We start from the raw sequence: 27,207 nt of genomic DNA, 5'->3' as shown, positions 1-27,207 counted from the left end.
TGACCGAAAAGGGCCAGCTGGTGATGGCTAAGCAGGACTTCAAGCCTCTCGAGGCCAGTGCTCAATGCTACATCCCTCTTACTGATAAAGAGAGTCAAACCACCTTATACCCAGTAGTCACTGCTGGCAATGCATATGAAATACCTCCTGCTATATTGTTTAAGCAACATCCATGTTTCAGATCCCTGTAAGAGGGTCGGAAGTACACAGGATTGATAAAGCCATGCTTTTGTATATCATTTCACCTTCTTTTGGTGCCAGACCCAATGCAGGTTCTTCCTGGCTGAGGCTGTTAAACCAAGTCTCCTTAAGGTAGCTGTGCTCATTTGATGATAGTTCACGTCCGATAGATGAAGTCCATCTACTATTGCCACAGTTTTTCTAGGAGCACAGATGCTTTCGATCACAACTTTTGCACTAACATTCTGCATTTTTGTTTTTGCCCAAGAAACCCTACCTTACGCTGGAAGCTTTCTAGTGCTTTGAGATAATTTTTGCGTTACCATCTTTGGTCACAACACATCAGCCATGTCAGTAAAAGAGCTTGAACCAATTGTTGAGCTTTGGTTTAGGTTTGACACTAGGGCTGGGTTGAAGCAGGGATATGACCTGGTCCCCAGCCCTGTTCTGCTGTACAAAGGATTGGCGCTTCCAAGGTACAAATTAATTTTATCCTTTGACCCTGGATTTCCACTGCCACCACCAAACTTTAAGTGGGTTTACTGGGCAACGTAATTTAGACATGTCTTTCCCCCCAAAATCCTCCCAACCTTCACACCCCACTTCCTGGGGAAGGTTTGGTAAAAATCCTCACCAATTTGCATAGGTGACCACAGACCCAAACCCTTGGATCTGAGAACAATGAAAAAGCATTCCGTTTTCTTACAAGAAGACTTAATAGAAGTAAAGGAATCACCTCTGTAAAATCAGGATGGTAGATACCTTACAGGGTAATTAGATTCAAAACACAGAGAATCCCTCTAGGCAAAACCTTAAGTTACAAAAAAGGTACACAGACAGGAATAGTCATTCTATTCAGCACAGTTCTTTTCTCAGCCATTTAAAGAAATCATAATCTAACACATACCTAGCTAGATTACTTACTAAAAGTTCTAAGACTCCATTCCTGTTCTGTCCCTGGCAAAAGCAGCATATAGACAGACACAGACCCTTTGTTTCTCTCCCTCCTCCCAGCTTTTGAAAGTATCTTGTCTCCTCATTGGTCATTGTGGTCAGGTGCCAGCGAGGTTACCTTTAGCTTCTTAACCCTTTACAGGTTAGAGGATTTTTCCTCTGACCAGGAGGGATTTTTAAAGGGGTTTACCCTTCCCTTTATATTTCTGACACGCCCCCCCCAAATCTCAGCTAGGGTGAAACGCTGGCTAGGGTTTCTTCCTGGAGCTTTAGGAAAACAGAATTAATAAGACACATGCACCTCTAAATATACTACCAAGTACATAAAGACTAACAATATTTTCCACATCTCAAGCACGATTTTAACCAGTTGATTCTGGGAAACTTTCACGGGAGAGTGCATCAGCCACTTTGTTAGAAGCTCCTGAGATGTGTTGGATGTCGAAATCAAAATCTTGGAGAGCTAAACTCCACCGAAGAAGTTTTTTGTTATTTCCCATGGCGGCATGAAGCCACTGTAGCGCTGCATGGTCAGTTTGCAGGTGGAAACACCGTCCCCAAACATATGGGCGTAGCTTTTCCAGGGCATAGACAATGGCGTAACATTCTTTTTCACTGACTGACCAGTTGCTTTCCCTCTCAGACAGTTTTCTGCGGAGAAAGGTGGAATTCTTGATCAGGTCCTTTCTGCATTAAAACTGCTCCCACACCACGCTTGGACGCATCTGTGGTTACTAGGAACGGTTTGTCAAAGTCTGGGGCCCTTAGTATAGGGTCAGACATGAGTGTTGCTTTAAGCTTGTTAAAGACCTTCTGACACGTTTCGGTCCACTGAACGGCATTTGGCTGTTTCTTTTTGGTTAGGTCTGTCAGTGGGGCAGCGATTTGGCTGTAGTGCGGTACAAATCGTCTGTAATAACCAGCCAAGCCTAAGAAGGATTGAACCTGTTTCTTTGACTTTGGGACAGGCCACTTTTGGATAGCATCCACTTTGGCCTGTAGGCTGACAGTTCCTTGACCCACCTTGTGTCCAAGGTAAGTCACTCTGTTTAGGCCTATTTGACACTTCTTAGCCTTAACAGTTAGTCCTCCCTCCCTTATGCGCTCAAGGACTTTTTTTAGATGTTCCAGGTGTTCTGCCCAGGAATCTGAAAATATGGCAACATCATCAAGGTAGGCGACGGCATATTCTCCTAATCCTGCTAGGAGACCATCAACAAGTCTTTGGAAGGTGGCGAGATGTGTGGTGAAGGCTGACCTTTCCTTGGCGGATTCATCTAGCGGTACCTGCCAGTACCCCTTGGTTAAGTCCAAGGTAGAGATGAACTGGGCCCATCCCAGTTTCTCTAATAGTTCATCTAATAGGCATTGGATAGTTAATAGGCATTGGATAGTTGCCTGGGCGAGTTACAGCATTTAGCTTACAGTAGTCCACGCAAAAACATCTCCCCATCTGGTTTGGGAACTAGAACCACTGGAGATGCCCATTAACTTCCAGAGGGGTGGATTACACCCATCTGTAACATATCCTGGATCTCCCGGTCTATAGCAATTTTAGCTTGAGGAGACACCCAGTAAGGTTGGACTTTAATTGGGTGAGCATTACCTGTGTCAATGGAGTGGTATGCCCATTCAGTCAGTCCTAGGGTGGCTGAGAACGTTGGCGCGTACCTAGTGCACAGCTCCTTGATCTGCTGTCGCTGCATACACCCAAAGGTCATGGAGAGGTTCACGTCTTCCACACCACCAGCACTTTTCCCTTCGTAGTAGACACCTTCAGGCCACTCAGCGTCCTCTCCTCCCTGGGCTGTAAACTGACAAACCTTTAATTCTCTGGAATAAAAGGGCTTTAGAGAATTAATATGGTACACCTTAGGCTTTCGGTTGGAGGTAGGGAATGCTATGAGATAATTAACAGCTCCCAGGCGCTCCTGGACCGTGAATGGCCCTTCCCACGATGCTTCCATTTTATGGGCCTGGAGCGCCTTTAAGACCATGACCTGGTCCCCTACTTTGAAGGAACGCTCTCTAGCATGTTTATCATACCAGGCTTTTTGCTCTTTTTGAGCATCCTGTAAATTTTCTTTACCAAGGGCTAAAGAGGTTCGGAGGGTGTTTTGTAGGTTGGTTACCAAGTTCAGAATGTTAGTTCCTGGAGAAGGTGTAAATCCCTCCCATTGCTGCTTCACCAACTGTAATGGCCCCTTAACCTCATGGCCATATACAAGTTCACATGGGGAAAGCCCTAAACTGGGATGTGGTACAGCTCTGTAGGCAAAGAGCAACTGCTGCAATACTAGGTCCCAATCATTGGAGTGCTCATTTACGAATTTACGTATCATGGCCCCCAAAGTTCCATTAAACTTCTCCACCATGCCATTTGTTTGATGATGGTAAGGAGTGGCAATCAAGTGATTTACCCCATGAGCTTCCCAAAGGTTTTTCATAGTTCCTGCCAGGAAATTAGTCCCTGCATCTGTGAGGATGTCGGAGGGCCAACCTACCCTGGCAAAAATGTCTGCTAGTGCCTGGCACACACTTTTAGCCCTGGTGTTGCTTAGAGCTACTGCTTCCGGCCATCGGGTGGCAAAATCCATGAAAGTCAGTATGTACTGCTTTCCTCTGGGTGTCTTTTTTGGAAAAGGACCCAGAATATCCACAGCTACTAACTGAAATGGAACTTTAATGATGGGGCGTGGCTGGAGAGGGGCTTTGACCTGGTCTTGGGGTTTTCCCACCCTTTGGCATACTTCACAAGATCAGACATAGGTAGAAACATCCTTGCCCGTTCCCTCCCAGTGGAATGACCCCCCCAAACGGTCTTTGGTCCTGTTCACCCCAGCATGGCCACTAGGGTGATCGTGGGCTAAGCTCAAGAGCTTGGCCCGGTATTTAGTTGGAAATACCAACTGTCTCTGAGGATGCCAGTCTTCCTGGTGTCCACCAGAAAGAGTTTCCTTGTATAAAAGTCCTCTTTCTACAACAAACCTGGATCGATTAGAAGAGCTGAGAGGCGGTGGGTTGCTCCGTGCCGCCATCCAAGCTCTCTGGAGGCTTTCATCTGCTTACTGTTCGGTCTGGAACTGTTCCCTTGATGCTGGAGACATCAGTTCCTCATTGGATTGTGGACCTATGCTTGGTCCCTCTGGAAGCGATGTAGGGGATGGGGCTGTTTCCGTTGACTGTGAACCACTCTCCGCTTGGACACTATGTTGGGGTTCAGGCTCCGGCTGAGCCTCTTGTGTAGGGTTATGGGCTGCTGCCGGTTCAGGTTCGGTGGGGCCCTCTCATGTTGAGGTTGCAAGTACTGGATTCAGTGTTGGCAACGGGTCTGGTGCTGGTTGTTCCGCTGGTTCCGGTTCTGGGACTGGTTCCGTCTGGGTCTCCGGGACTGGATCCACTACTGCTGTTGCAGACATTGACCTGGGATCCGGGTCCATCACCTCTGACCGGGTCCTGATAGAGTTTCCAGAACAGAGCTAGGCCTCACAGCTTGTTTAGCCGGGCTGCGAGTGACCATTCCCACTCTCTTGGCCCTCTTCACATGATTGGCCAAGTCTTCCCCCAACAGCATGGGGATGGGATAATCATCATAGACTGCAAAAGTCCATGTTCCTGACCAGCCCTCGTACTGAACAGGCAACTTGGCTGTAGGCAAATCGAAAGAGTTGGACTTGAAGGGTTGAATCGTCACTTGGATCTCTGGGTTGATTAAATTGGGGTCCACTAAGGAAGCATGAATAGCTGACACTTGTGCTCCGGTGTCCCTCCATGCGGTGACCTTCTTCCCGCCCACACTCACAGTTTCCCTCCGCTCCAAGGGTATCTGGGAGGTATCTGGGCCTGCGGACCTCTGGTATGATTCCAGTGCAATGAACTGTAATCTGTTGGGGTTCTTGGGGCAGTTGGCCTTTACATGCCCCAGCTCGTTACATTTAAAACATCATCCAGCTGACGGGTCACTGAGGCAAGGTGGGTTGCTGGAGAACGGGGTGATGGGACGATAAGGGGTCTGGAGGGTTCTTTGGGAGGTAGGTGGGGCTTTGGGCGGCCCCCGGTAATAGGGTGTGGTCTGGGGTTGTCCCTTCTGGTCTCCGCTCCAACTGCGGCCAGTTTTCTTCTTCTCTGCCACCTCCACCCATCTGGCTCCAATCTCTCCTGCCTCGATTACAGTTTTGGGCTTCCCATCTAGGATGTATCTTTTTATTTCCTCAGGAACACCCTCTAAGAATTGTTCCATTTGCATTAGGAAGGGCAAATTTACTGGAGATTCAACACTTGCTCCTGATATCCAGGCATCCCAATGTTTCACAATGTGGTAGGCATGTCGGGTAAATGACACGTCTGGTTTCCACCTTAGGGCTCTGAACCGCCGACGAGAATGTTCAGGTGTTATCCCCATTCTGACTCTTGCCTTGAATTTAAACAGTTCATACTTGTTCATGTGTTCTTTAGGCATTTCAGCCGCCACCTCAGCTAAGGGTCCACTGAGCTGTGGCCTCAGCTCTACCATGTATTGGTCGGTAGAGATGCTGTACCTAAGGCAGGCCCTTTCGAAGTTTTCTAAGAAGGCCTCAGTATCATCGCCTGCCTTGTAGGTGGGGAACTTTCTGGGATGGGGAATGGTACCTGGAGAAGGATTGCTAGGGTTTGTTGGTATATTCTGCTGAGCCTTTACCTTCTCCATCTCCAGTGCATGCTTCCTCTCTTTTTCCTTCTCCTCCTCCACATGCTTCCTTGCCTCCATTTCCCTCCTGTGGGCAGCCTCCTGTACCTCCTTCTCTAGCTGCATGAGTTCTATCTGTCTTTCATGTTCCTTTTGTTTTTCTTCAGCCTGAAATCTGGCTAATTCCATCTTTTGTTGTGCCATGGATTCTGTCATCCTAACCGCTCTGTTTTTAACTAACTTTACACCCGAGGTTTAGAAATAAACCAACAAAACTTGGCTGTAAAATTTTGCTGTGCTGGAATAGGATACTTATTCTCGGATAGTGATTGTCAGCCTACAGAAAAAGACAATTCCCTTTGTCTGTGCTCTGGCCCCAAATCAAAGCAAAAAACCTCCAACTACTTGGAAACTGGCTTACCAGCAGCCCAAAGGGAAAAAATTCCTTTTCACACCTGTGCTCCTTGTAAAAAAAAAAAAAAAAAAAAAAAAAAAACCCTGCCACTTTTGTCTCCAGGCAAATGGGTAAAACACCCCCCTATTTACTTTTAGGGGGAAAAAAAAAAGCTTCTGGTTTGCAAAGACTGTGAATTTCCCTGCAGGAGGTTAAGTACCCTGTTTCCAGGCAAAGAAAACCTGCAATTCACAAAGATAATCCCCTTTTGTCCCTGCTCTGGCCCCAAAGCAGAAAAAAAACTAGCTGCTTTCAGTTGGACCTCCTTTCCAGCAGCCCCAAAGGAAAAAAAATATTTCTTTTTTAAAAATCTGTTTTTCTGGTTCCAAAAAATCTCAAATTGATCTCAAAATGATTTCAGGTTAATCCCACCACTTTGCCACTATGTCAAGGTTCCTTCCCCACTCTGAACTCTAGGGTACAGATGTGGGGACCTGCATGAAAACCTCCTAAGCTTACTTTCACCAGCCTAAGTTAAAACTTCCCCAAGGTACAAATTAATTTTATCCTTTGACCCTGGATTTCCACTGCCACCACCAAACTTTAAGTGGGTTTACTGGGAAACGTAGTTTGGACACGTCTTTCCCCCACAAAATCCTCCCAACCCTTGCACCCCACTTCCTGGGGAAGGTTTGGTAAAAATCCTCACCAATTTGCATAGGTGACCACAGACCCAAACCCTTGGATCTGAGAACAATGAAAAAGCATTCAGTTTTCTTACAAGAAGACTTAATAGAAGTAAAGGAATCACCTCTGTAAAATCAGGATGATAGATACCTTACAGGGTAATTAGATTCAAAACATAGAGAATCCCTCTAGGCAAAACCTTAAGTTACAAAAAAGGTACACAGACAGGAATAGTCATTCTATTCAGCACAGTTCTTTTCTCAGAACCATTTAAAGAAATCATAATCTAACACATACCTAGCTAGATTACTTACTAAAAGTTCTAAGACTCCATTCCTGTTCTGTCCCCAGCAAAAGCAGCATACAGACAGACACAGACCCTTTGTTTCTCTCCCTCCTCCCAGCTTTTGAAAGTATCTTGTCTCCTCATTGGTCATTTTGGTCAGGTGCCAGCGAGGTTACCTTTAGCTTCTTAACCCTTTACAGGTGAGAGGAGTTTTCCTCTGGCCAGGAGGGATTTTAAAGGGGTTTACCCTTCCCTTTATATTTATGACAAGGTTTTTGGCATTAGTGACCAGTATATCACTTGCCTGAAGTGTCCAGCACCAGTAAAAGTGTTTTTCAGTCCTGGGATGTTTGGGATCCTCAACTGAGATAAGGACATCAGTAGCTGGGATTACTGGTAGTGCTTTTCCTCAGCGGGTGAAAAATTACTGCCTATAAGGTGACATTGGCCTCAATCACTTATGTTAATGGGACAGACTCTGTTATATCAGGCCAACTAGTTACAAGGATCCATCTATTAGCAGCAACTTAAAAGAGGGCAAATCCTGCTATCCTGACCTCCTGTACCTCAACTGTTAGCATAGTCATGCATGTAGCTGTATTCATGTTGCAGCTGAACTTTGGTCCATAAACAGATTCCATAACAGTGTAACTGGGTAATAACTTTTAGTCAGGTTGTGTCTGTGGCCACCATAAGCCTGATTATGATATTACTTTACATGAGCTACTTATGGTTCTGGTCATTCAAGATGTAAAAGGCAAAAGTAACACGTGCTTATCATGGAATTCCCTTCTCACCTCCCTTAAATCTAAAGTAATATTTCCAGATAGTGGACTTGGGCTGTTCACTTAGTTTATTCTACAGAGTCCACAAACCTTGAAAAGGCTAGCGAACAATGTCCAGGCAGATTCTTTGAACAGAGTTTTGTACAATGACACAAATGTCTTAGTTAGCACTCAGTTGGGCATTATGTGTGCTGTAAGAGGCATAAATCTCACCTGGATCTCACAATTGCCTCCAGTTCTGAGAGCAAACATGACAGAGTGGCGTACTTTGACTGGAATCAGGAGATCCTCTGTACATTCCCTCTGATACTGTTGGTTCAGGAGACCTGCAGATCAGATGGGATGGAGCCAAGGTTTTGTCACTAACTATAACTATTCTTGGCAGCATTGTTTTCAAACAACTTAGATATAATGTTAGCACCGCTTTCTAATATACTGGCGCTTTGTCTTCAGATTAGGGTAAGTGTACCCACCTGAGCATGAATTTTGTCAGGCTGACACCCTGACTTTTGTTTCGCTGACAGGCTTGATGATGATTCTTCAGATGGCTACTGGGCCCTATTGAAAAGTGAGAGCTTTTGACCCAGTAAATCTCTATTGCTTTTAATGTTGCTAGCTATTATACTTTGAACAGTGAGACCTGTGTTTTAGTTCTACCAGTTGCATGGGTTGTGAATTCAGCTGCCACTCTGAAAAGCTCAGTCCACCAGTCCTCACCCACCTTGCAATAGTCTAGTTTATTGAAGGGTTACCCCATGTACCGTTAGTGTTGCTTGAGGTAATTGCTTTGTCTTGATGGCTGCACCAAAGGCATCTGGATGTTCTTAGCAATGCACTTAGCTGTGCTATGGGTACCATGCGTTGGCTAATATTCATTTAGCTGCCCTGAAGGTATTGCCTTCAGTGGATGGATTGTTTTTGCCTTTTGATTGGAGTTTTGTTTCCCAAAGCTTTTGGGACTTGTGGTCTGCTATTGGTCAGAGCATCTGTCCCATACACTTGGCTACGATGAGGAACGCTCCAATTACCATTCTGGGGGTAAGCGAACAGGAAGACTAAAAAGGTAGTACTAATAAGGGACCTAGTGAAATCCCTTGTGCAAGGGGGCTGTTGGCCCCTTACTGAAACTTCGAGGGGGTGTTTTGGTTGGTCCTCTCCCAATACCAGCAGAAAAGGGCAGGGCCAAAGACGAGTCAGGGCCAATGGGGAGAAGCGAGCACTCCTAGTCAGTAGGATTGACACTACAGGTAGGCCAATGAGGAAATCAACGGCCTGTCCTTCTGTGAGCTGGGACTTCCCTAGCAGGGCAAGGTAGAGCCAAGATGGGTGCAGCAGCCCAGAGCTCAGCCTGGGCAAGTGCAACAGCCCAGAGCCAGAGGAGCCAGGGAGAGTGCAACAGCCGGGGTCAGAGCAGCATTGGGGTGAGTCTCCAGCACTTTCAGAGGGTCTGGTGCACTGGTGTAGGGAGAGAGGAGGAGATAGGCTCCTTTGCCAGCATCTGTCAGAAAGCATTAAGTGCAGAGCCAGAGTTGGATGTGGCCTGACAGGAGGCCAGAACCGACGGTGGAGAATGGGGTCTGTCACATAGAGCCCAAACTCATCCTGGGGCACTGCCGTCACAGCAGCACGTTCAGGTCCAGGAAGAAGACACTGCACGCTGTTGTTACTGTAAAGTTTATTGCACTTTCGAGATTGCTGCACTGACCCTTACCCAGGCCATTTCCTCACAGTGCTGATGCTGCAAAATGCTCTTTAATCCCAAAAGAAAGTTTTGGTGTAACTGTAAATCAATTGTATGTCTGTTCAAATGAACTGCAGTGATTGCAGGTTGAAAAGGTAACAAGGGAGTTAGAAGTATCCTGGATTAGGGTCGTCCTTGACCACAGAGGGACTGAGGTAAATGCCCAGGAAACCCCTGGACTCGGTTCTCCCTATTGTGGTCAGAGTCCTGTTCACATGGGGCCAGGAGGGAAAGTCAAGGTATGCAGGTACTGAGGTGAAGGGAATTGGGCCAGGGACTCAGATCCTTTTGTTACTCAGTTCATCCAGGGTACTACGTACATAGAGAAATTCCTCTACTATGGTGGGACAAATCCCCTGCTTATACATGGGAAAAATAGAAATGACATTCTCAATCTCAAAAAGCAAAATACGTCTGTGGTCTAATCCTTGAGCACTGCAGGGTGAAATACAATAAGCTAACTGTTTCTCTGGTGATCCAGTATATCACAAAATTCCTGGTGCAGCACATGGAGGTGGTAACAGTTCTTTAACAGCAAGCAACAGTAGCATGAAGCACATAGACTAAATTTTAAATAACCTCCATGCCTATCTCTTCCATTTTTAGCAAATTTCAAATTATGGCTAGGGTGTCTGATTAAAACTGATACCAAACCCAACGGAAGCCAACAGCTGCAAGCAGGTTTTAATAAAATAGATATTGCAACTGCCTAAAAATTACCATGTTCAGGCTTCACAATTATGTGGGAAGTAGGAAGCAAAGGGCCCCAAAAGCCCTCTCCCTCTCTCCCATCCCTCTTTAGTGGAAGGGCCTGGCTTTAGCAAGGGGCAGTTGTTTCTGGCAAAATTCAAGAGGAAACAAACCAGCTGTTTTACTTCTGGGAAATGAGATAAAACATGCAGAAAGTAAAGACGAGGTACTAAAATCCTAATTATGTCTCTCAAGGGCTCTCAAAAATTGGGAGCTTGAGGAGGGAAAAATGGAAGAGGCTACACTGAATTCTGAGAGTTTGAATTAGAGGAATCACATTTAAAATGCAGCAAGCGTGGGATGAGAACACTGAACAATGATTCTGTGACGCACATTTGACACTGCAGTTATCTGATCAATTCAAATGTGCAGGATGGAAGCCTATAGGCTTAGGTATAACAATTTTCACCAGGCCAGTAATAAAATACAGAGATATTTCAATTGATTTATTTCAAACACTGAAAATATGTCACCAAAGTGCTCATTCTGTACTGTAAAGTCATGGGTACAGTCATTTTTGCTATAGACAGTACATACATGTAGCAATTTGTTACCAAGTTAAACTGAAATGATTACGGCCTTTAATGAAAATGTGAAATGCCATGATTATGCTCCAGACTTTTTTTAAATTAGTGTGTGCACTTATTTATGAATAAAACAGGTCATAACAGGCCTGGCATGTTTTAGAATTGAGCCTAGGCCGAGGCAAAAAAATGAAAGTTAAAAAGGCCAGCTATCTCATTTTATCCATTCTAGTTAACAAGCGGGAATTTTTTTTCTCTTACTAGTCTTTGTTTTATTAGATTAATGTATTGCTTGTGAAAGATAGGGGCATAACACTAAAGTCCTCTCTTTAGCTATGTAACAGATGCACTACAGCTGCCCTTTCTGGAAGTTTCCTCCACTGCCTTGCCAACGTGCCTCAACTCAGATGCAGGAGGCCTGCTTCTAGGGATGAGAGACAAGTTCAGGCTTCACGTTCATGCTCTTTTTGTTGCTGGTCTCACAGGAGGTTGCTTACTGTCAGCAGAGACGTTGTTTTTAGTGATAATATTCTTGTGCACTAGGACAAGACTCATTTAATAAAGGCCATTGAACAGGCTTCTGCAATTAACCACTTGCAGTCACTGTCGATATAGACCAGTGGTTCACAACATGTGTCAGGGGGTTCTCAGGAAAAAATTCTGTAATGGTGGACAGAGTTGTTCCTGAGGACCCCAGGCGCTGGCCGCCTGAGCCCTGCAGAGCATGGGGGCCAGCAGCCGGAGCCCCGGGACCATGACTTACTAGCAGAACAAGTTTAAGCTTTATTGTAGTTGTGTGTTGTTTGCTTGGACAGCTCAAGACCCAAATGCTTGTGGGAGGAACTCTTTATTTGAGTTGTCTTCTTAAATACCTTAATGCTGTTTCATGTCTGGTACTCCTTGATGAAACATGTAGGCTCAATTGAAGTGATATGAGCAACAAAAGTGAAATCTTGGAAGAGTGTTGCCATTTTCATAATGTAATAAAATTAATACTGTAATGATAAATAATAATATAATAATAGTGTGTAATGAGCTTGTCATGAAAAACCCAAATTATTTCCAGGATCACTGCTTCTATAATTTATGCTCAGGTAAGGGAGAAAATCCCTGGAAATATTCATTTTTAGGAGGGGGTTTCGTGAGAGTTGATATTTTCGTGAAAGGGGTTCGCGGGTTGTTAAAGTTTGAGAACCACTGACGTAGGCTGATTTGAACCATTCAGCTAGAGCTGAAAGATTCTGCATCCCATTATTGTCAGTCTTCTGAGGCATCCAGTTTTCTGTCATTTAATTGCTTCAGTAGTGACTTCTAGTAGTGCTTCCACAGCATAACCTAGATCACTACTAGCAGGGGGGAAAAGATGAACTTCATGCTTAGGTTAAGCATTCAATAAGGAGGCCAGATAGAAGATGTCAGTTTATGCTTAAAAGCATGTGACTACCTCAGCCAATCAACCATCAGGATTGCCCAACATTCTGAAGCAATACTTTTGCTCAATGGGAGCCAGCTGCCAGAGGACCCATGGGCTTTGCACATAGATGCTGAATAGAACAGTCTCTTTTGGTGGAAGGAGTGGGAGGGTGTTGAACAGATGAAACAGACCCAAACTGCTCCTTGACTATTACAAGGTGAAGGTTTCTACATATTGGGAGCCCAATCCTACTTCTGTCACCCATTAGCTGAAGTTGGAAACGACTGAGATTTGGTCTTGTTTGAATTAGTAAACTGGAGTGGTGACAGTGAAACATAATGTTAAGGTGCATATAAGTATATAATTTGTTTGATAGTTATAAGAATGTAAATGGTTAATAAAGATGGTTTTAAGCAGTTAGAGCAAGGGAAAACAAAATGGTGTTGTAAGCAGTCACAAAGTCAGAGAAATCCAAAATGGAGGTCTGGTCAACTAATAGCAAACAGGCAGGCTGAGGCGATACAAAGGTCGCTCCAAAACCTGAGAGGAGGGGTTAGGCAGAACACAGGTCTTCAAACAGGTCCAGTCTAATTGACAGAGAAAGAGCTTGAAGCTGATTGGCTGATAATGATAGGGATTAAAGAAACAACCAATCAGAACAGGTCAAAATATGTATAAAAGGCAGGGAGCTAAGCTGACAGGCTTTATTGTGTGAGAGAAAAGGTACTGGTGTGTGTGTGGGAAGATGGTATTGGAGTAGCTAGAACCAGGAAAGAAGGAAGACTACTAAAAGAGCTAAATTACTAAGAAGCAAGCAACAGAAAAGTACCTTTAATTAATATTAATGCTATTTTGATAGAGCAGAAAGACCAGTTGAAATGAAGAAACATTAAAGAAGTAAACATAAGGACATATTTATGTAATGTATAAAGGTGTATGTATAGAATAATAAAGCTGGATGATTGTGTATGTGTTTTATTGTTATATGTATAGTTTTAATGTTTAAGAACTCATGGTCAGCATTTGGCTATCACAAATAGAACATAACCATTTAGAGGTGTTTTCCATTTGCAGGATATTTCAATTTTGGGTACTTCAATATGCATCTGTGCTAATAGAATTTTATGCCTTTGTTAAAGGGGGTGGTTTATTTCTTTGATCTATATTTTAGATCTGCTGTGTTTTCATTATGTTTAGAGTTATTGTATTAGGAAATATTGTGTTAAAATAAAGATTTTTTGTTTTTGAAGAATTACTGCTTAAGTGTCAATCCTTCAAGCAGAAGGCTGTATCTGTGTCCTCCCAAAGGTTAACTGACTGTTCTGGGGAGTTAGTCACAGGTTGAGTAGAAGCCCCCTGGTAAAATCCTGGCGATTTCTGGGCTATCTCCTGTTATCTACTAAACCAGACAAAACTGACTATTTACTGATACAGACGGGCCATTACAGCAGTGCTTTAGGTCTGATTTTGGGTAACGCATCCATCTCTTTCATCACCTAAGACAACAAAAGATACAGCCATTGGATTTCTGTGACCAGATCCTGGCCTGAGTTTGGTGAGAGTGTACTGAAAGGATTTAACAAACCAGAGTTGGTTCAAGGTGAAGTTTAGAAAACATTGTATCTTTATTTTTTCTTGTAACCATTTCTAACTTTAATGCCTCATTACTTGTACTCAATCTCTTTGTAAGTAAACTTGTTTTATTCTTTAAAACTAATCCAGTGTTGTGAATAGTTTGGGTAACTTCATTGAAAGTAGCAGACTGTTGGATGTTGATCACCTTAAAGGGGTAACTGACATAAAATATTTGGACTGTCCAGGAGAGGGCTGGACAGTGCAGAACATGTTTTTTGGGGGAAATCTAGGACTGGGAGTGTGTTGGGATCGCCCTACAAGTAGTGACTAAAGCTGGTAGAAGCTGATGTCGCTGGCAGGCTGCTGGGGTCAGAGCTGCTGGACCAGGGCTGTGGCTATACATGGGCACTCAGGGTGTGACCTGCATGCTGTTTGTGAGGACCTCAAGTGGGAAGCTACAGCAGCAAAGCATTGTGAGGCACCCCAAGTTACTAGTCAAGTGGTGACACAGCTCCTCACTGGTCTGTATTATACCCCAAAGTATCACAGTAACCAAGGGGAGTAGGGAAGAAGAGACACACACACACTACCTCTTTGTAGGGTCACTGACAGAATACACATCTTGCTTCAGAGACTACAGCCCCCTAAATTAGTGTTTCAGGTAGAAGGAAGGAGCCTGGTACCCTGTACAATCCTACTAGGCTAATCCAGTGTTACCAAAGAGGAGCTATGGAAAAAAAGGTGCTCATAGGAAATCAACAAACCTGACCTCCGATATTTTAATTGAGAACAAAATATACTTATAAAAAGATCACAGCTTATGCTCTGCAGGAGTGGCTGCTTAAAATGGGTATGTTTGCAAAGAGACACTGGCCCTGAATGCTGATCTCATTTAGTGGTGTGAGTCAGTAACTCCAGTGATATCAACAGAAGTGCACAAAAACTAGAGACATCAGTCAGGCCTCTCCACTTGATATCAAGAATCATTTGTGGTGGTGCCAGGGTGGATCACATGAATTTTTTCAAGGATTACAATTAACCTGTTTCTGAGCTGACATCTTCCATAAAATCATAGGACTAGAATGTCATCTAGTCCAGGCCCCTGCACTCATGGCAGGACTAAGTATTCATATTGAGTTTCATCTTGAGAAATTTTCACAGATATTCTTAAGGATTTTTAATGAACAGACAGGCCTCAAACTCTCCCCTAATAGCAAGGGCTAAGAAACTGGAAGCAAAGTTAAAGCGGGGTTGGGCACTGCTGCAGCAGCATGAAGCTGCTAGCCAATCCAGGAGTAGCAGTGACAACTTTGGAGAGCACTTCTCTGCAATTTGGGGAGAGGAAGGAAAGGGAAAGAGAATTAGAGTTTACAGGCATCCCTGAGGAGCAAACTACATCTAGGAAAAAAAGTTCTGCATTTAAAAAGCCCAGAGACCAAAACTAGGAATGGCCAGAGGCCCTAGCTTTGGCTGATGTTTATGGCTCCTCTCCCAAAGGGCAATTTAACAGCTCTACCTAAGTAAATGGGTGACCTATCACAGCATCCAGCAATGCAGGGTGGGCTTGAGCTACTGACCTAGTTCCCAGGGACCCTCCCTGGAAGCAGAGCCAAGGGGGGAGGGGGCACAGTAGGGGAGGTTTCATCACTCTTATAGATGGTGCAAGGGTCCATTTTGGTATCCCCACTGACCCTATTAGGCTTCACAACTTCGTGCTGCTGCAAAATGCTGCTTCCTTGCCTCTGGTAGTTTATAAGCCCAGGTTAATTCCTAGGCATCTTTGGAGCAAGGCTCCTTGTGCTCCCCCTTAGGAAAGAACACAGGTGCTATATCAAGACAACACTATGTGCACTCTCAATCCCCAGACAAACAGGGGTAGTTAGCAGGCCAGGGCATCAAAGCACATTTGGAAGAGACATTAACCCTTCATTATCAATTTCACCCCAGGCAGAGGGTCAGTACAGAGGCCAGGCTCCACTTACATCCTACTTAAAGGTTTGTATAGGACAGAACTGATGCATGGGTCTGTGATGCTTCCCTCCACCTCCCCCCACCCTGTGTAACAGGGATAAGCCTCTCAAGCACGGAGGGGGTTTGAAAGAGGAAAGGACTCTAGTTGACCAGAGCTTCACAAAAACATGGGGGCAGAGGTGACAAGGATGATCTATACCATCCTGTCCCCATTACAGTTTAATGCACAGGAGCAACAGCAGTGTGTAAACATGGACCTGGCCAGATTAAGATTGATACCCTGCTAGTAACAACAATAGACTGACCAACTGATATTAAGACAAGGGACGTTTAACATCAGACCCCAAAATGCACTGGGAATTTTTTCCCCCACTTTAGGACAAGTTAGGCTTGGAGATCCCAATCCTCCCCTCCCCTCCTGAACCTTGATGACTAAATTTTGCCACTCCCATTTCACTCCTGGCTCCAATTCTCCTTCTTAAAGACTAGCTCCACAGCTTCATTCACATCCTCCACCACATAAGATGCTTCCACTAGGCTAGGGTCAAAGTGGAAGTCCCGGTGCCCGTGGAACACAGTCTCCGTCACGCTCTCATGTGGGTCAGTAGGCACATCTCCGTGATGACTGTAGACCCCAGTGCAGACCAGAATTGACTTGCAACTCTCCAATGAGACATACAAATCCTTCCCCAGCTCTGAATGGCCCTCGCTCCGGGGATCCGCCATCCCCACACTCCTCTTCACCTCAGCCTGGGCACGGGCCTGACCCGCAGCTTTGATGTAGCTGTTGTAGAAGTTTGCACCATAGATGTCAGACATTGGATTATCCCTGTGCGTGGCCATCAGATGAGGGAAAATCAGTTATTTTACAAGTTTGACTTGAGCATAGGCAGGCTGGGATTGGTCCAGCATAAAGGTGGGTGGGGGGAGGCAAGGAATGAGCTAGAGTCAGGTACTTACATAGAATTGGGCAGGTCAGATCAGTGGCCTGTCTAATCCAGCACACCAACTCTAGCAGCAGCCAATGCCAGATGCTTGAGAGGAACATGATAACAGCCCTGAGTCCGGCCCTTTGCACAATGCTGGTTACGAGGAAGATATTCCTTCTTGTTCCCCCCCTCCACCCCCAAAGAATGTTTGATGGGCCTTGTCTGAAGTAGCTTTAAAATGCAGTTACTGGCTGGTTGATGCTATTACATAGCATTCCTCTGGAATTTCAAATCAGTGTATCTCAATCACATCCTGCAGCAGTGACTCAAGCAGGCTGACTATTCCATGTCTATGGAGATGCAGGGAGCCATGGATTAATGACCTTTTGTCCTAATGCAATTCAGATCAGCATTTAGAATAGGAAGCTCCAGAAATGCCTCAGGAGGTGTTTTTTTTTTTTGTTTGTTTTTTAAGTAATTCCTCATAGAACTCTGCCACAAAAAATAGGGCTGAAGGCCCCTAAGGAAACACACAGGAAGAGGTATCTTACCCAACAGCATAGAGCCTGCAGATGGAAGATGGCCACCCTCGTCTTTCCACCTGCTGTTTGATCAGATACTCTGCGTATTGGTAAGTGACAATGCTGGGTTTGCCGATCAGGGCCTCATACTTCAGCTCCCTGCCAGTCACTTTTTTGTAGATGTTCTCCAAGCAGACAAGAAAGGTGCCATGGCCAAATCTGCCCCAGAAAAAAAGTGTCAGTGCCCTCTGGCCCTTTGGCATTTGCACAGAAGCCATTATCCATCTTACGGCTATGATTATCTCCCAAGAGAGATGAAACCCTGATCCATACCTACATGCAAACAACTTGAAGACAGAAGAACAGAAGTCCCCACCTTGCCATTCCCTTAACCTTACACCTGTGAAACATCCATTCTTTTTAATTTACTTGGATATTAAACTTGCAGAGAACCTACCCATCCCCCGCCCCCATATAGAAGCCCCTCCAAAAAGTGTGCATGACATGTTGATTCTCATGCTTATCTCATGTGTTCCTCATTGTTTGAGACCATCTTACTAACTACTAGACATTGGAATAAAAATCTACCCTCACACATATGAATGGCTTAGAGACACCAGCAGCTGCAGACATGTATCCAAGTTGCATACTGGGCCAAGTTCTGCTTTTATTATTATTATTAAATTTTCCATTTGGGATGAGATGTCTGGTGCTTAGGCTTGACTCCAGGGTGGTGGATCTTTTGGAAAGATGTGAAATGAATTCAACCAGATGGCCCAGTTTATGCAAAAAGGAAAGAAGAGAAGAGGCTTTTTGCACTTAAATAAAAAGTGCACATTTTTCTGTTGTCTCAACAACCCAAAAAGGGTTGACCTTCAGAACTGTGAAGTCACCGTAATCATAGTCCTTGATGCAGAAAGCCATCCTTGCTAAGTATGAAGCTGGTTGGGTTTAGCAGTACCAGAGTATCTACTCGGACTTAAGCAACTAAATTTAAAAAGGACCAATATTTTCAAAATTGGGCCAAGTTCCCAATGTAACTTCGAGGTCTCTCCAAATAGTGCCACCCTTTCAGACAACATTAGAGAAACAAATATATACTGTAACCCCACTAAAAGGTCTCCTAGCCACATTACAGAGATGATGTAGATTAGGTCTCAAGCAGAGATCATCAACAGGGTAGCTAAATAAACTAGGCAAAAAGTGACCTTAACAAATATGTTTTTCACCTTGGCATCTTGGCTTCTGCCATCCACAAAAGATCCATGTTGCAGGCAAGGACAGGTATATGGGGATATGGCACTGCTGCCAGCTCTGCCCCAGGGTTCCCGTTGCTCAAGAGGACATCGATAATCAGCTGCAGGCTCGTCTCCCACCGGACCGGCTCCCCAAACAGAATTATCCCTGAAACATTTAAGAGATACTGTACATGGAAGTTCAGAACAGCCACCCATTCAACAAATAAAATAAAAAGCACTTGGTCCACTACAATATACCTCTTCTGGAAGGGGACAGATAAACAGTGTGTACTACAGCATCTGAATCAGTCATTCCGTCAGGTGTCCTGTCACTAAACGGCTATCCAGCTGGCTTGGCTGAACAGCAAGCAGGATAATAGTACACACATGGAGAAAGCATAGCACTTACCTTCTATGGTAGGGAAGTCAGTGGTCAGAGGAGGCTGCCAGAAAAAACAAGCAAGGCTGGGTCAATAATACAAAACTAAACACATTTGGCATTGACATAATGTGTTAGTAAAGATGAGAGCCAAGAATTTCCGGAATGACTACTCATTTTGGAAACCCACATTTAGAAGCCTTCAAGGGTCTGATTTTTCAGATAGGTGCTCAATACTTGCTGAAAGTCGGGCCCCTTTAAGAAGTCTTAAATTGGCCACCCCACATCCACCCCACCAAAAGAAAAAAAAGAAAAAAAATCACTAATCATTCTTGAAAAAAATGAATCTTGGTTGTAAACACTAGGGAACAGTGAAGAAATACTGTGGGGAAGTGGGTATGTCAAAGCTACTGCAGCTCTAGCCTCTTCCAGCAGAGGCCATTGCAGAGAGCTGTGTGAGAATGCAGACCTCCAGGGAGCTCAGTAACAATCCCAACCTCCCCCAGCAAGAGTCACTCTAATGAATGGCGTAAATAGGGCTAGTTATAGATGATCTCGCAGCTATTCTATCAAAGGCCATAACATACAAATGCTATAATCCCAGGTCACTCAGTCTCACAGACAGGTTGATATTTACCAGCTCCTTTGGTCTACGGCTTTGATCAACCATGTCCAACAGGGGAAATGCCTTCCTCACATCCTGTATGGTAACCACATTCCGGAACCCCATACTATTTCAGACAGTTAAGGAAGGAAATAGAGCCTGCTCTTTATAGATTAGGTGCTTTTGTAAATCAGCCCATAAAGGAATGTAGAAGCACAAGTCTCAGTGACTTTCAGTAGGACTTCTGCTCCAAAGTCATGTAGATGATTTTGAACAGCTCACCCCAAAGTTGGAAATCCCATTACCCTATAAGAGCTGGGTGATTTCCTTCCCCTACAGAGTCTGCTTGAAGTCCAATATTGATTCAGGACATTACTGGAAGACCATCCCACAGCACCAGAGATGACAATTCAGAACAAATCCATTCACAGCAACTTCGGAAGTCTCAAGTCTCCAAAGCACAGCAGGACAGTGACTCTCAGAAACACTAGAATAGGAGGGCTGCAGATTCAGACCTGGTAAGTGGGTGCAAATTCACTGACTTTAGTGGAATAGCATGTGCCTAAATCAACGCAGTGTGGCCTAGTAGGTCTAAAGGTTAAAAAGAAAAAGCCTGTGGATAAACTCGTGCAAGAGAACACATGGAGGAGTCTCCGTCACTGACAATTTATAAATCAAGATTGGATCTTTTGCTTTAAAAAAAAAAAAAAAAAAAAAATGTTCTAGGAATTATTTTGGGGAAGTTCCATGGCCTGTGTTATACAGGTCAGGCTAGATCAGAGGTGGGCAAACTACGGCCCTGCGGGCCACATCCAGCCCGCGGGACCGTCCTGCCCAGCCCCTGAGTTCCTGGCCCAGGAGGCTCGCCCCGGCCCTTCCCCTGCTGTTCCCCCTTCCTCACAGCCTCAACTCACTGCGCCGCCGGTGCAAAGCTCTGGGTGGCGGGGCTGTGAGCTCCTGGCGCAGTGCAGCTGCAGAGCCTGGCCTGACCCGGTGCTCTATGCTGTGCAGTGGCGTGGCTGGTTCCAGCCGGGTGGCGCGGCTGTTGCGCTGCCAGCCACCGTGCTCCAGGCAGCGCGGTAAGGGCGGGGAGGTTTGGATAGGGGTCGGGTTGAATGGGGGTAGGGGTCCCAGGGGCAGGGGTGGGGAGGGAGAAGGGTGGTTGGATGAAGCAGGGGTCCTGGGGGGGCAGTCAGGAATGAGAGGAGGGGTTGGCTGGGGCAGTCAGGGAACAGGGAGGGTTGGGCCATGCCTGGCTTTTTGGGGAGGCACAGCCATACAATTTCTGAAACCTGACGTGGTCCTCAGGCCAAAAAGTTTGCCCTTCCCTGGGCTATATCACAATGATCCATTCCGACCTTGGGATCTATGAAAGAAGCTTACCCATCAATAGTCTCTGGTAACCAGATAGGTGCAACAGAGGTGGAATAGATTCATAGATTTTAAGACCAGCAACCATTGTCATCATCTAGTATGACCGTGCATAACACAGGGAAATTCTCTGACCTGTTAAACAGCACTGGTAGCTATTGGTCAGAATAGAACAGATATATTTTGGCCAAGCTTTTGTGAGTGGGTTCTAGATTTGGAGCAGCACAGGGCGTTAGAGATCAGACGCATCAGCAGAGTTGGGGGAGCCAGGGAGAGAGGAGAAGAGTACACTGACAAAATTGCATAAGGAAAGATTGCACAGCACTTGCCTATAATATGCCCGACTGCTGCCTGGCATGGACTGCATTATAAAAGATTACAGAAGCTAGGAGTCTTGCACCAATCACAGTAAAAGGGAGGCACGAAGCATGGGCTGTAACTAACCCATTCAATGCAAGAAGCAAAACAGACCACAAGGGTGCATCCAGAAGACAGACTGCAACATAGTCCAAAGTGTCCCCTCCCCATAAGATGCTCAGAATAAATCAAAAGACCTTTTTCCGCTCCCCCACCTCCCGCAGGATGGCCACACGAGTATCCCAGTACGTATCCAGATATCACTGCTCCCCAGGAACGGCCAGCACAGCACAGTTGTGAAGCTCTGATGGGACAAGCAGGGTCCACAGCCTCAGAACTGCAAAGGATACTTCCTGGCATTCTCCTCCACCGGACCCTGCCCAGACACCAGCATACACTTCTCATGGAACTGACGGAAGAGACGCAGGGGGCTGTGGGAGAGGATCACTTGTTCTGGAGACACCTGCAGGAAGAAGAAGAGACCACAGGGTCAACAGGATGGAAGCTCTTTCCATTCTCCACACAGCATTCAGCTGTCACCCACTTTCCCCTCATTTCATTTGTAGGAAAAAAATGAAAACACCAGCCCACACTGAGGTGGATGATCAGGGAAACCCACAGCCCCAGGCCAAGTTCCAGCTGGTTAAGCCAACACAGAGAAGAACTCTGCATCCACAACCACCACCCAAACCAACATGCATACAGATAATACTCTCTTCTCCACTGTATGCTATTCACCATAGCACTAGGAGCAGATTCTGAAGTGGAGCTAGACCTCTGAGAGCAAGGCCGCCACATGTTCCATCCCACTGAATATCCTGGCCTAGAACCAATCCAGCACCATCTTTTGATGGCCTTCTTACCAGACCCAGATGTCTAATGAACTAGGGACCATCATCATTTAGATAGAAACACTGGGGTGCTTGGCAGTGTAGGGACTGAACACATAGGGCCTGCCCAGAGGCGCTTAGTCTAAATATTCAGCCACTATCCTTCTGAGCCTGGTGAATTAAAACACAGCTTTGAGAACTAGTCTGGATTGAACACCTTTAAATCTTTGGACTCAATGGGCTGATTTGATTGCGCCAGAATTCTAAGTTGGAGAGTATGCCTGGCTACCTTGCTCCACTGGGTCTTACCTGCTACTCCTATACAAAAAACATGTGGATGAATTAGCTCAATGGTAAGGACAGAACTGGCAGCAGGGCAGTGCTGATGTCAGCTGTGCAGCTACATACCATTTGGACTTGTTTTGTAGCAGTATAATATCCCCTTCCTCCAGCTCAGACATGATATTTTCAGTTACAGACACTGGGATAGGTGACTGGCCAGCTAAGGGAAGTGAAGTTGGGACACGAAGTCTTTTGACAACTAGTCAGCACACTGTCCCCAGCTGATGGCTGTTTGCCAGTGTGTATGAAATGTGATCTCAGACTAGTTTCAAGTGACCAGCTATACATTGCACAAGAACTCATCTCCCCAGGGTCTCTAACTGGCTCTCTTGCTATTTAAATGCTTAGTTTCTAATTTTGACTAAACTTGGGTTCTTCTTTAGCTTTGGTTTTCCAATCCTATAGTGCTGAAGAACGTTATATAAAGTGAATGACTGATGACAATGAATTCTCACTGAGCTCCTGCTAGGGGGACACAGGATTTCTGCTGTCCAAATGAAGAATCTCCCGCACATGTACTCAGCGTCTTTTTACCTGTGTAATTTCAATTTAAAACCCAAGGCCTCCACCCAATGCCCCAGGACAGAGGAGGTTGATTCTCTTGTTACCTCCAAGCCCAGAGCATCGGAGAGTTCCTGGGCCTTGACATGCTGTAAGCAATTCCCAGCATTTGTCACGAAGACTACTGGCACCCGGAGCTGTCCATTAGAGCCTATCAGTTTCCGGAAGGCCTTCTGGGCAGCAGGAATCACATAGCGGCCCCGAACAAGCACTCCATCAATGTCAAACAGGAACCCAAAGGTCGGAGGACTCTGCAACATAAACAAATTTATAGCAATTACCACAGCACTGGGGAAAAAAAAAAAAGAGAGAAAGGAAGAACAAAGGTTTGGTTTTTTTTGTTCTTTTTTTAAATAAAGTGACCAGCTGCTCCTAAAAAATCCAATGGTGGAAAAAAAAATGAAGGCTAAGAAGGAGTATTATTCCCAACCTATCTCATGCAATAACACTCATCCAATCTCACATGCCAGAACAGGCTACCCCTCTCCCCCCTTTAGAAAGAGAATGCCAACACATGTAATTAAAGGGAGGCAACGTAGTCCAGTTTCTGGAAGTCAGGAGTCCTGGCTTCATTCCTGACTCTGCCACTGATCTACTGTGTGAGGCTGGCCATCATCTGACCTCTGTGTCTCAACTTCCGTATTTGTCAAATAGGGCTAATGATACTTACCTTTGTGAGCACTTTGAGATCTGTGGATGAGAAGCCTATATAAAGGGTTGCATGTGTTATTAACAGAAATGAGTCTGCACCCCAACACCACCAGGTCCATATCTCCCAATTAGGGGCTAAGTGAATAGATCCCATCTCTGTGGTTCCAACCCATCACTGGCTTTTCCTTATTATGGCAGAGTGATGCAAACTGATTTGGATTGCACCATGCTCTGCTCTTACAGAAATCAACGAGAATAGAGATGAGATGGTCCAGAAGCATGACTACATTATACTTGCCAGTCCCAGATCAAAAGCTCCTTCAGAAAACAAGCTGCCATGTTTACCCTATATCCAGTTGACTACCCAGGAGTCTGGCTGCCCCTCACCCAGAGCATCTTGCCCAGAGCCAGCTTTAGGAACATGCAAAGTAGGTGGCTATTTGGGGCTTCCTGCAATCCAGCATAAGTTCTGTCAATGGGGCATTGATTCAGTCAGAAAGGTGAGAAAATAAAAGCAGAGCGAGCTACAGTTACCTTCAGCCCAGTTCTATGGACAGTTCACAGCTGTTAATGTGTCTGAATGCATGACACATGACAGTGGCACCAGTGCCCATCCACTATTTAGTGCACAGTTCAGGTTGCACTAGGGGCTGCATAAAAGCAGCCATCAGATTGCATTAGAACAGCCCAGCAACCACAGCAGAGCACTGAGAGGCATTTTAAAGAGCGCCCTTCATTAACATCTATATGTTCCTTAAGGGGCAGACAGTGAGTGAACGCGTTCCAGCATCCCTGTTAGAATTCTGCTCTACAAAACAGGATCAGGACAGGAGCCACTCCCCCCCCCATGACTTGTGACCTGCCTCCCTCTCCTCCTGGCACAAGCTACGAGTCAAACAAACAAAAGGAAATATTTCTTCACACAAATGCACAGTCAACCTGTGGAACTCTTTGCCAGAAGATGTTGTGAAGGCCAAGACCATAACAGGGTTCAAAAAAGAAGTAGAAAAGTTCATGGAGGATAGGTCTATCAATGGCTATTAGCCAGGCTGGGCAGGGATGGTGTCCCTAGCCTCTGTTTGCCTGAAGCTGGGAATGGGCAACGGGATGGATCATTTGATGCAGGGATCGGCAACCTATGGAACACATGCCAAAGACGGCAAGCGAGCAGATTTTTAATGGCACACGGCTACCTGCTGGGTCCCAGCCGCCGGCCCCGCTCAGCCCACTGCCGAACCAGGCTGGGACCCCAGCAGGCAGCAGCGTGCCATTAAAAATCCTGCCCGCCCTGACCAGCTCTTCTCCACCCCACCACTAGCGGGGGCAGGGTGAAGAAGCTTGGTCCAGCAGGCAAGGTCCCCCCTCCCCCACCTATTCCTCCAGCATGCTGGGTTCCTGCCCCTCCTCCTCTCCCTCCCTGCCACTGATCAGCTGATGACCCTTGTGAGGGAGGGGCAGAGCCATAGAGCGCTCTGAGCCTTGGGGAAGATGGGTGGAATCAGGGAATATCCCCTCCAGCCCCCTGCCATGAGCCACTCTGGGCAGGGTGCTGGGAGCACCCCCACAACCCTAGTACACACCCCCAGCCCTCTGCCCTGACCCCAGCAGCCCCCTCACACACACTCAGCCCTCTGTCCTGACCCCTGCACCTCCATTGACCCCAGCCTTGACTCCAGCCCCCCCACACGCATACCCAGTCCCCCCACACCCCATGCCCTGACTCTTGCACCCCTCACATTCTCACCCCCTCCCTGAGCACCAAATGGGAGCTCCTGCACCACCCCCCCCATTCCTACCTGCACCCCTCGCACCATAATGGGAGCTGCCCAGGTAAGCACTCCACACCCAAACCTCCTGCCCCAACCCTGAGCCCCCTCCCTCATTCTAGCTCCTGGCAGACCCTATACCGCAACCCCCAGCCTGCTCCTTCACCCCCAGCCCTGTGCTTAGTGCACTCCCACCCTCAGCTCAGTGCAGAGAGAGAGGAAGAGAATGGGCTAGAACCAGGGAGAAAGAATGTAGGCACCCACTCTATGTGGGCAGGGCCGGGATCCCAGACCGGCACCCAGACTGGCAGTGGGCGGAGCAGGGCCAGCAGCCGGGACCCTGGCTGGCAGGAGCCAGCAGACGAAACCCCAGACCAGCAGCGGGCTGAGTGGCAGCAGGCTGAGCCTGCCGGCCTGGGGTCCCAGCCACCGGCCCCGCTCAGCCCACTGCCGGCCTGGGTGAACAGAACCCCAGGCTGGCAGCGGGCTGAGCCAGCTGGCAGCGTAAGATCAGCATTTTAATTTAATTTTAAATGAAGCTTCTTAAACATTTTGAAAACCTTGTTTACTTTACATACCACAATAGTTTGCTACGTAATATACAGACTTATAGAGAGAGACCTTCTGAAACATGTTAAAATGTATTACTGGCACGCGAAACCTTAAATGAAAGTGAACAAATGAAGACTTGGCACACCACTTCTGAAAGGCTGCTGACCCCTGACTTGATGATTACCTGTTCATTCCCTCTGGGGCACCTGGCATTGGCCACTGTCAGAAGGCAGGACGCTGAGCTAGATGGACCTTTGGTATGGCCATTCTTATGTTTTTGTGGACATATTCATCTAGTGTATTTTTAGTCAACAATTAGAGGAGCCTTTTGTGACCATTTTAAAAATACAAATAAACCGATGAACTATTTCTGCTCCTCCCAGGACCAGGAGAGAAAAATCTCGCGCTCTACTCCTACCCGTTGCCATAACTGGAGCTTCTGGTGGCTTCGTAGGAAAGACTGTACCGGTATGTATGGAGCCGGTCACACCGTAAAGCACTTCACAAACCTGCACCAGCGGGGGAGGTTTCGGAGGCCCCTGTGACACAGCTAGAGAAGCCGAGGCACAGACATGGGGAGTGTGTGTGGCACGGTCAGGAAGTCAGCCGAGGAGTCCCACTCCCTGCGCAGGCCACTAGGACCCCCCACCCCATCCCGGGGGAGGGGGGGGGTCTCACCCCCTTGGCCTCACCCACCGGCCGAGCCCCACCAAACAACGAAGCCAGCCGAGCTCTTGCCCTCGAACCAGACAGAGCCAGCACGATCCGTATCCCCCCCGCTCCGTTACCTGCCCCCGCAGGCTGCAACCCCCAGCGCGCGCCCAGCGGGGCTCTTACCTCACTCACCCCGGGGGCCACCCCGCCCAGGCCCCTGCGGGGGCGCGGGGGCGGCGCCCAAGGGACCCCGCGCCGCCATCGCCTCACAGCAGCGGTGCTCGCGCTGCGCAGGCTGCCCAGACCCATCCCCCGCCGCCGCCGCCGCGAGCAGCCCTTCCTCGCCCCCTCCCCCGGCCGCGAAGGAGAAGACCGGGGGGCCCCAGTCAGGGAGTCAGACTCCCTCGCGGGGGGTTGGGGGGGAAACTACAGCTCCCAGCATGCCTCACAGAAGGCGGCGCCGGTTCGCTGGCCCCGGGCGCAAGGTATCACGGCAAGTGGCCGTTCTATTTCCACCTCCGGCCA

General features: G+C 46.7%; 2 protein-coding genes across 5 annotated transcripts in view; both read right to left on the bottom strand.

Annotated features, from left to right (window-relative positions):
* BID (BH3 interacting domain death agonist) overlaps positions 1 to 27,207 on the bottom strand; it is a 536,402-nt gene that overhangs the window by 118,177 nt on the left and 391,018 nt on the right. The window lies entirely within an intron of this gene.
* Positions 140 to 27,207, bottom strand: HDHD5 (haloacid dehalogenase like hydrolase domain containing 5). Of its 4 annotated transcripts, none has more exons than XM_073320145.1 (9): positions 26,866 to 27,207; positions 23,107 to 23,310; positions 21,677 to 21,789; positions 19,632 to 19,725; positions 19,025 to 19,058; positions 18,607 to 18,781; positions 17,408 to 17,596; positions 2,806 to 2,967; positions 140 to 1,785 (listed from the first exon to the last, which is right to left on the bottom strand). In XM_073320145.1, the coding sequence occupies exons 1-9, from the start codon at positions 26,989 to 26,991 to the stop codon at positions 1,497 to 1,499; spliced, it is 1,386 nt and encodes a 461-aa protein (XP_073176246.1). In that variant the 5' UTR covers positions 26,992 to 27,207; the 3' UTR covers positions 140 to 1,496. The 4 variants fall into 4 exon arrangements, with proteins under 4 accessions (XP_073176246.1, XP_073176255.1, XP_073176272.1 ...); XM_073320154.1 differs by having other exon boundaries at positions 1,500 to 1,785; positions 2,741 to 2,967; XM_073320171.1 differs by having other exon boundaries at positions 1,693 to 2,282.

Source organism: Lepidochelys kempii, chromosome 1 (assembly GCF_965140285.1).
Source record: "Lepidochelys kempii isolate rLepKem1 chromosome 1, rLepKem1.hap1, whole genome shotgun sequence".
Classification (NCBI taxonomy): Eukaryota; Metazoa; Chordata; order Testudines; family Cheloniidae; genus Lepidochelys; species Lepidochelys kempii.
The sequence above is the reverse complement of the archived record's forward strand: the minus strand, read 5'-3'. Positions and strand labels throughout refer to the sequence as shown.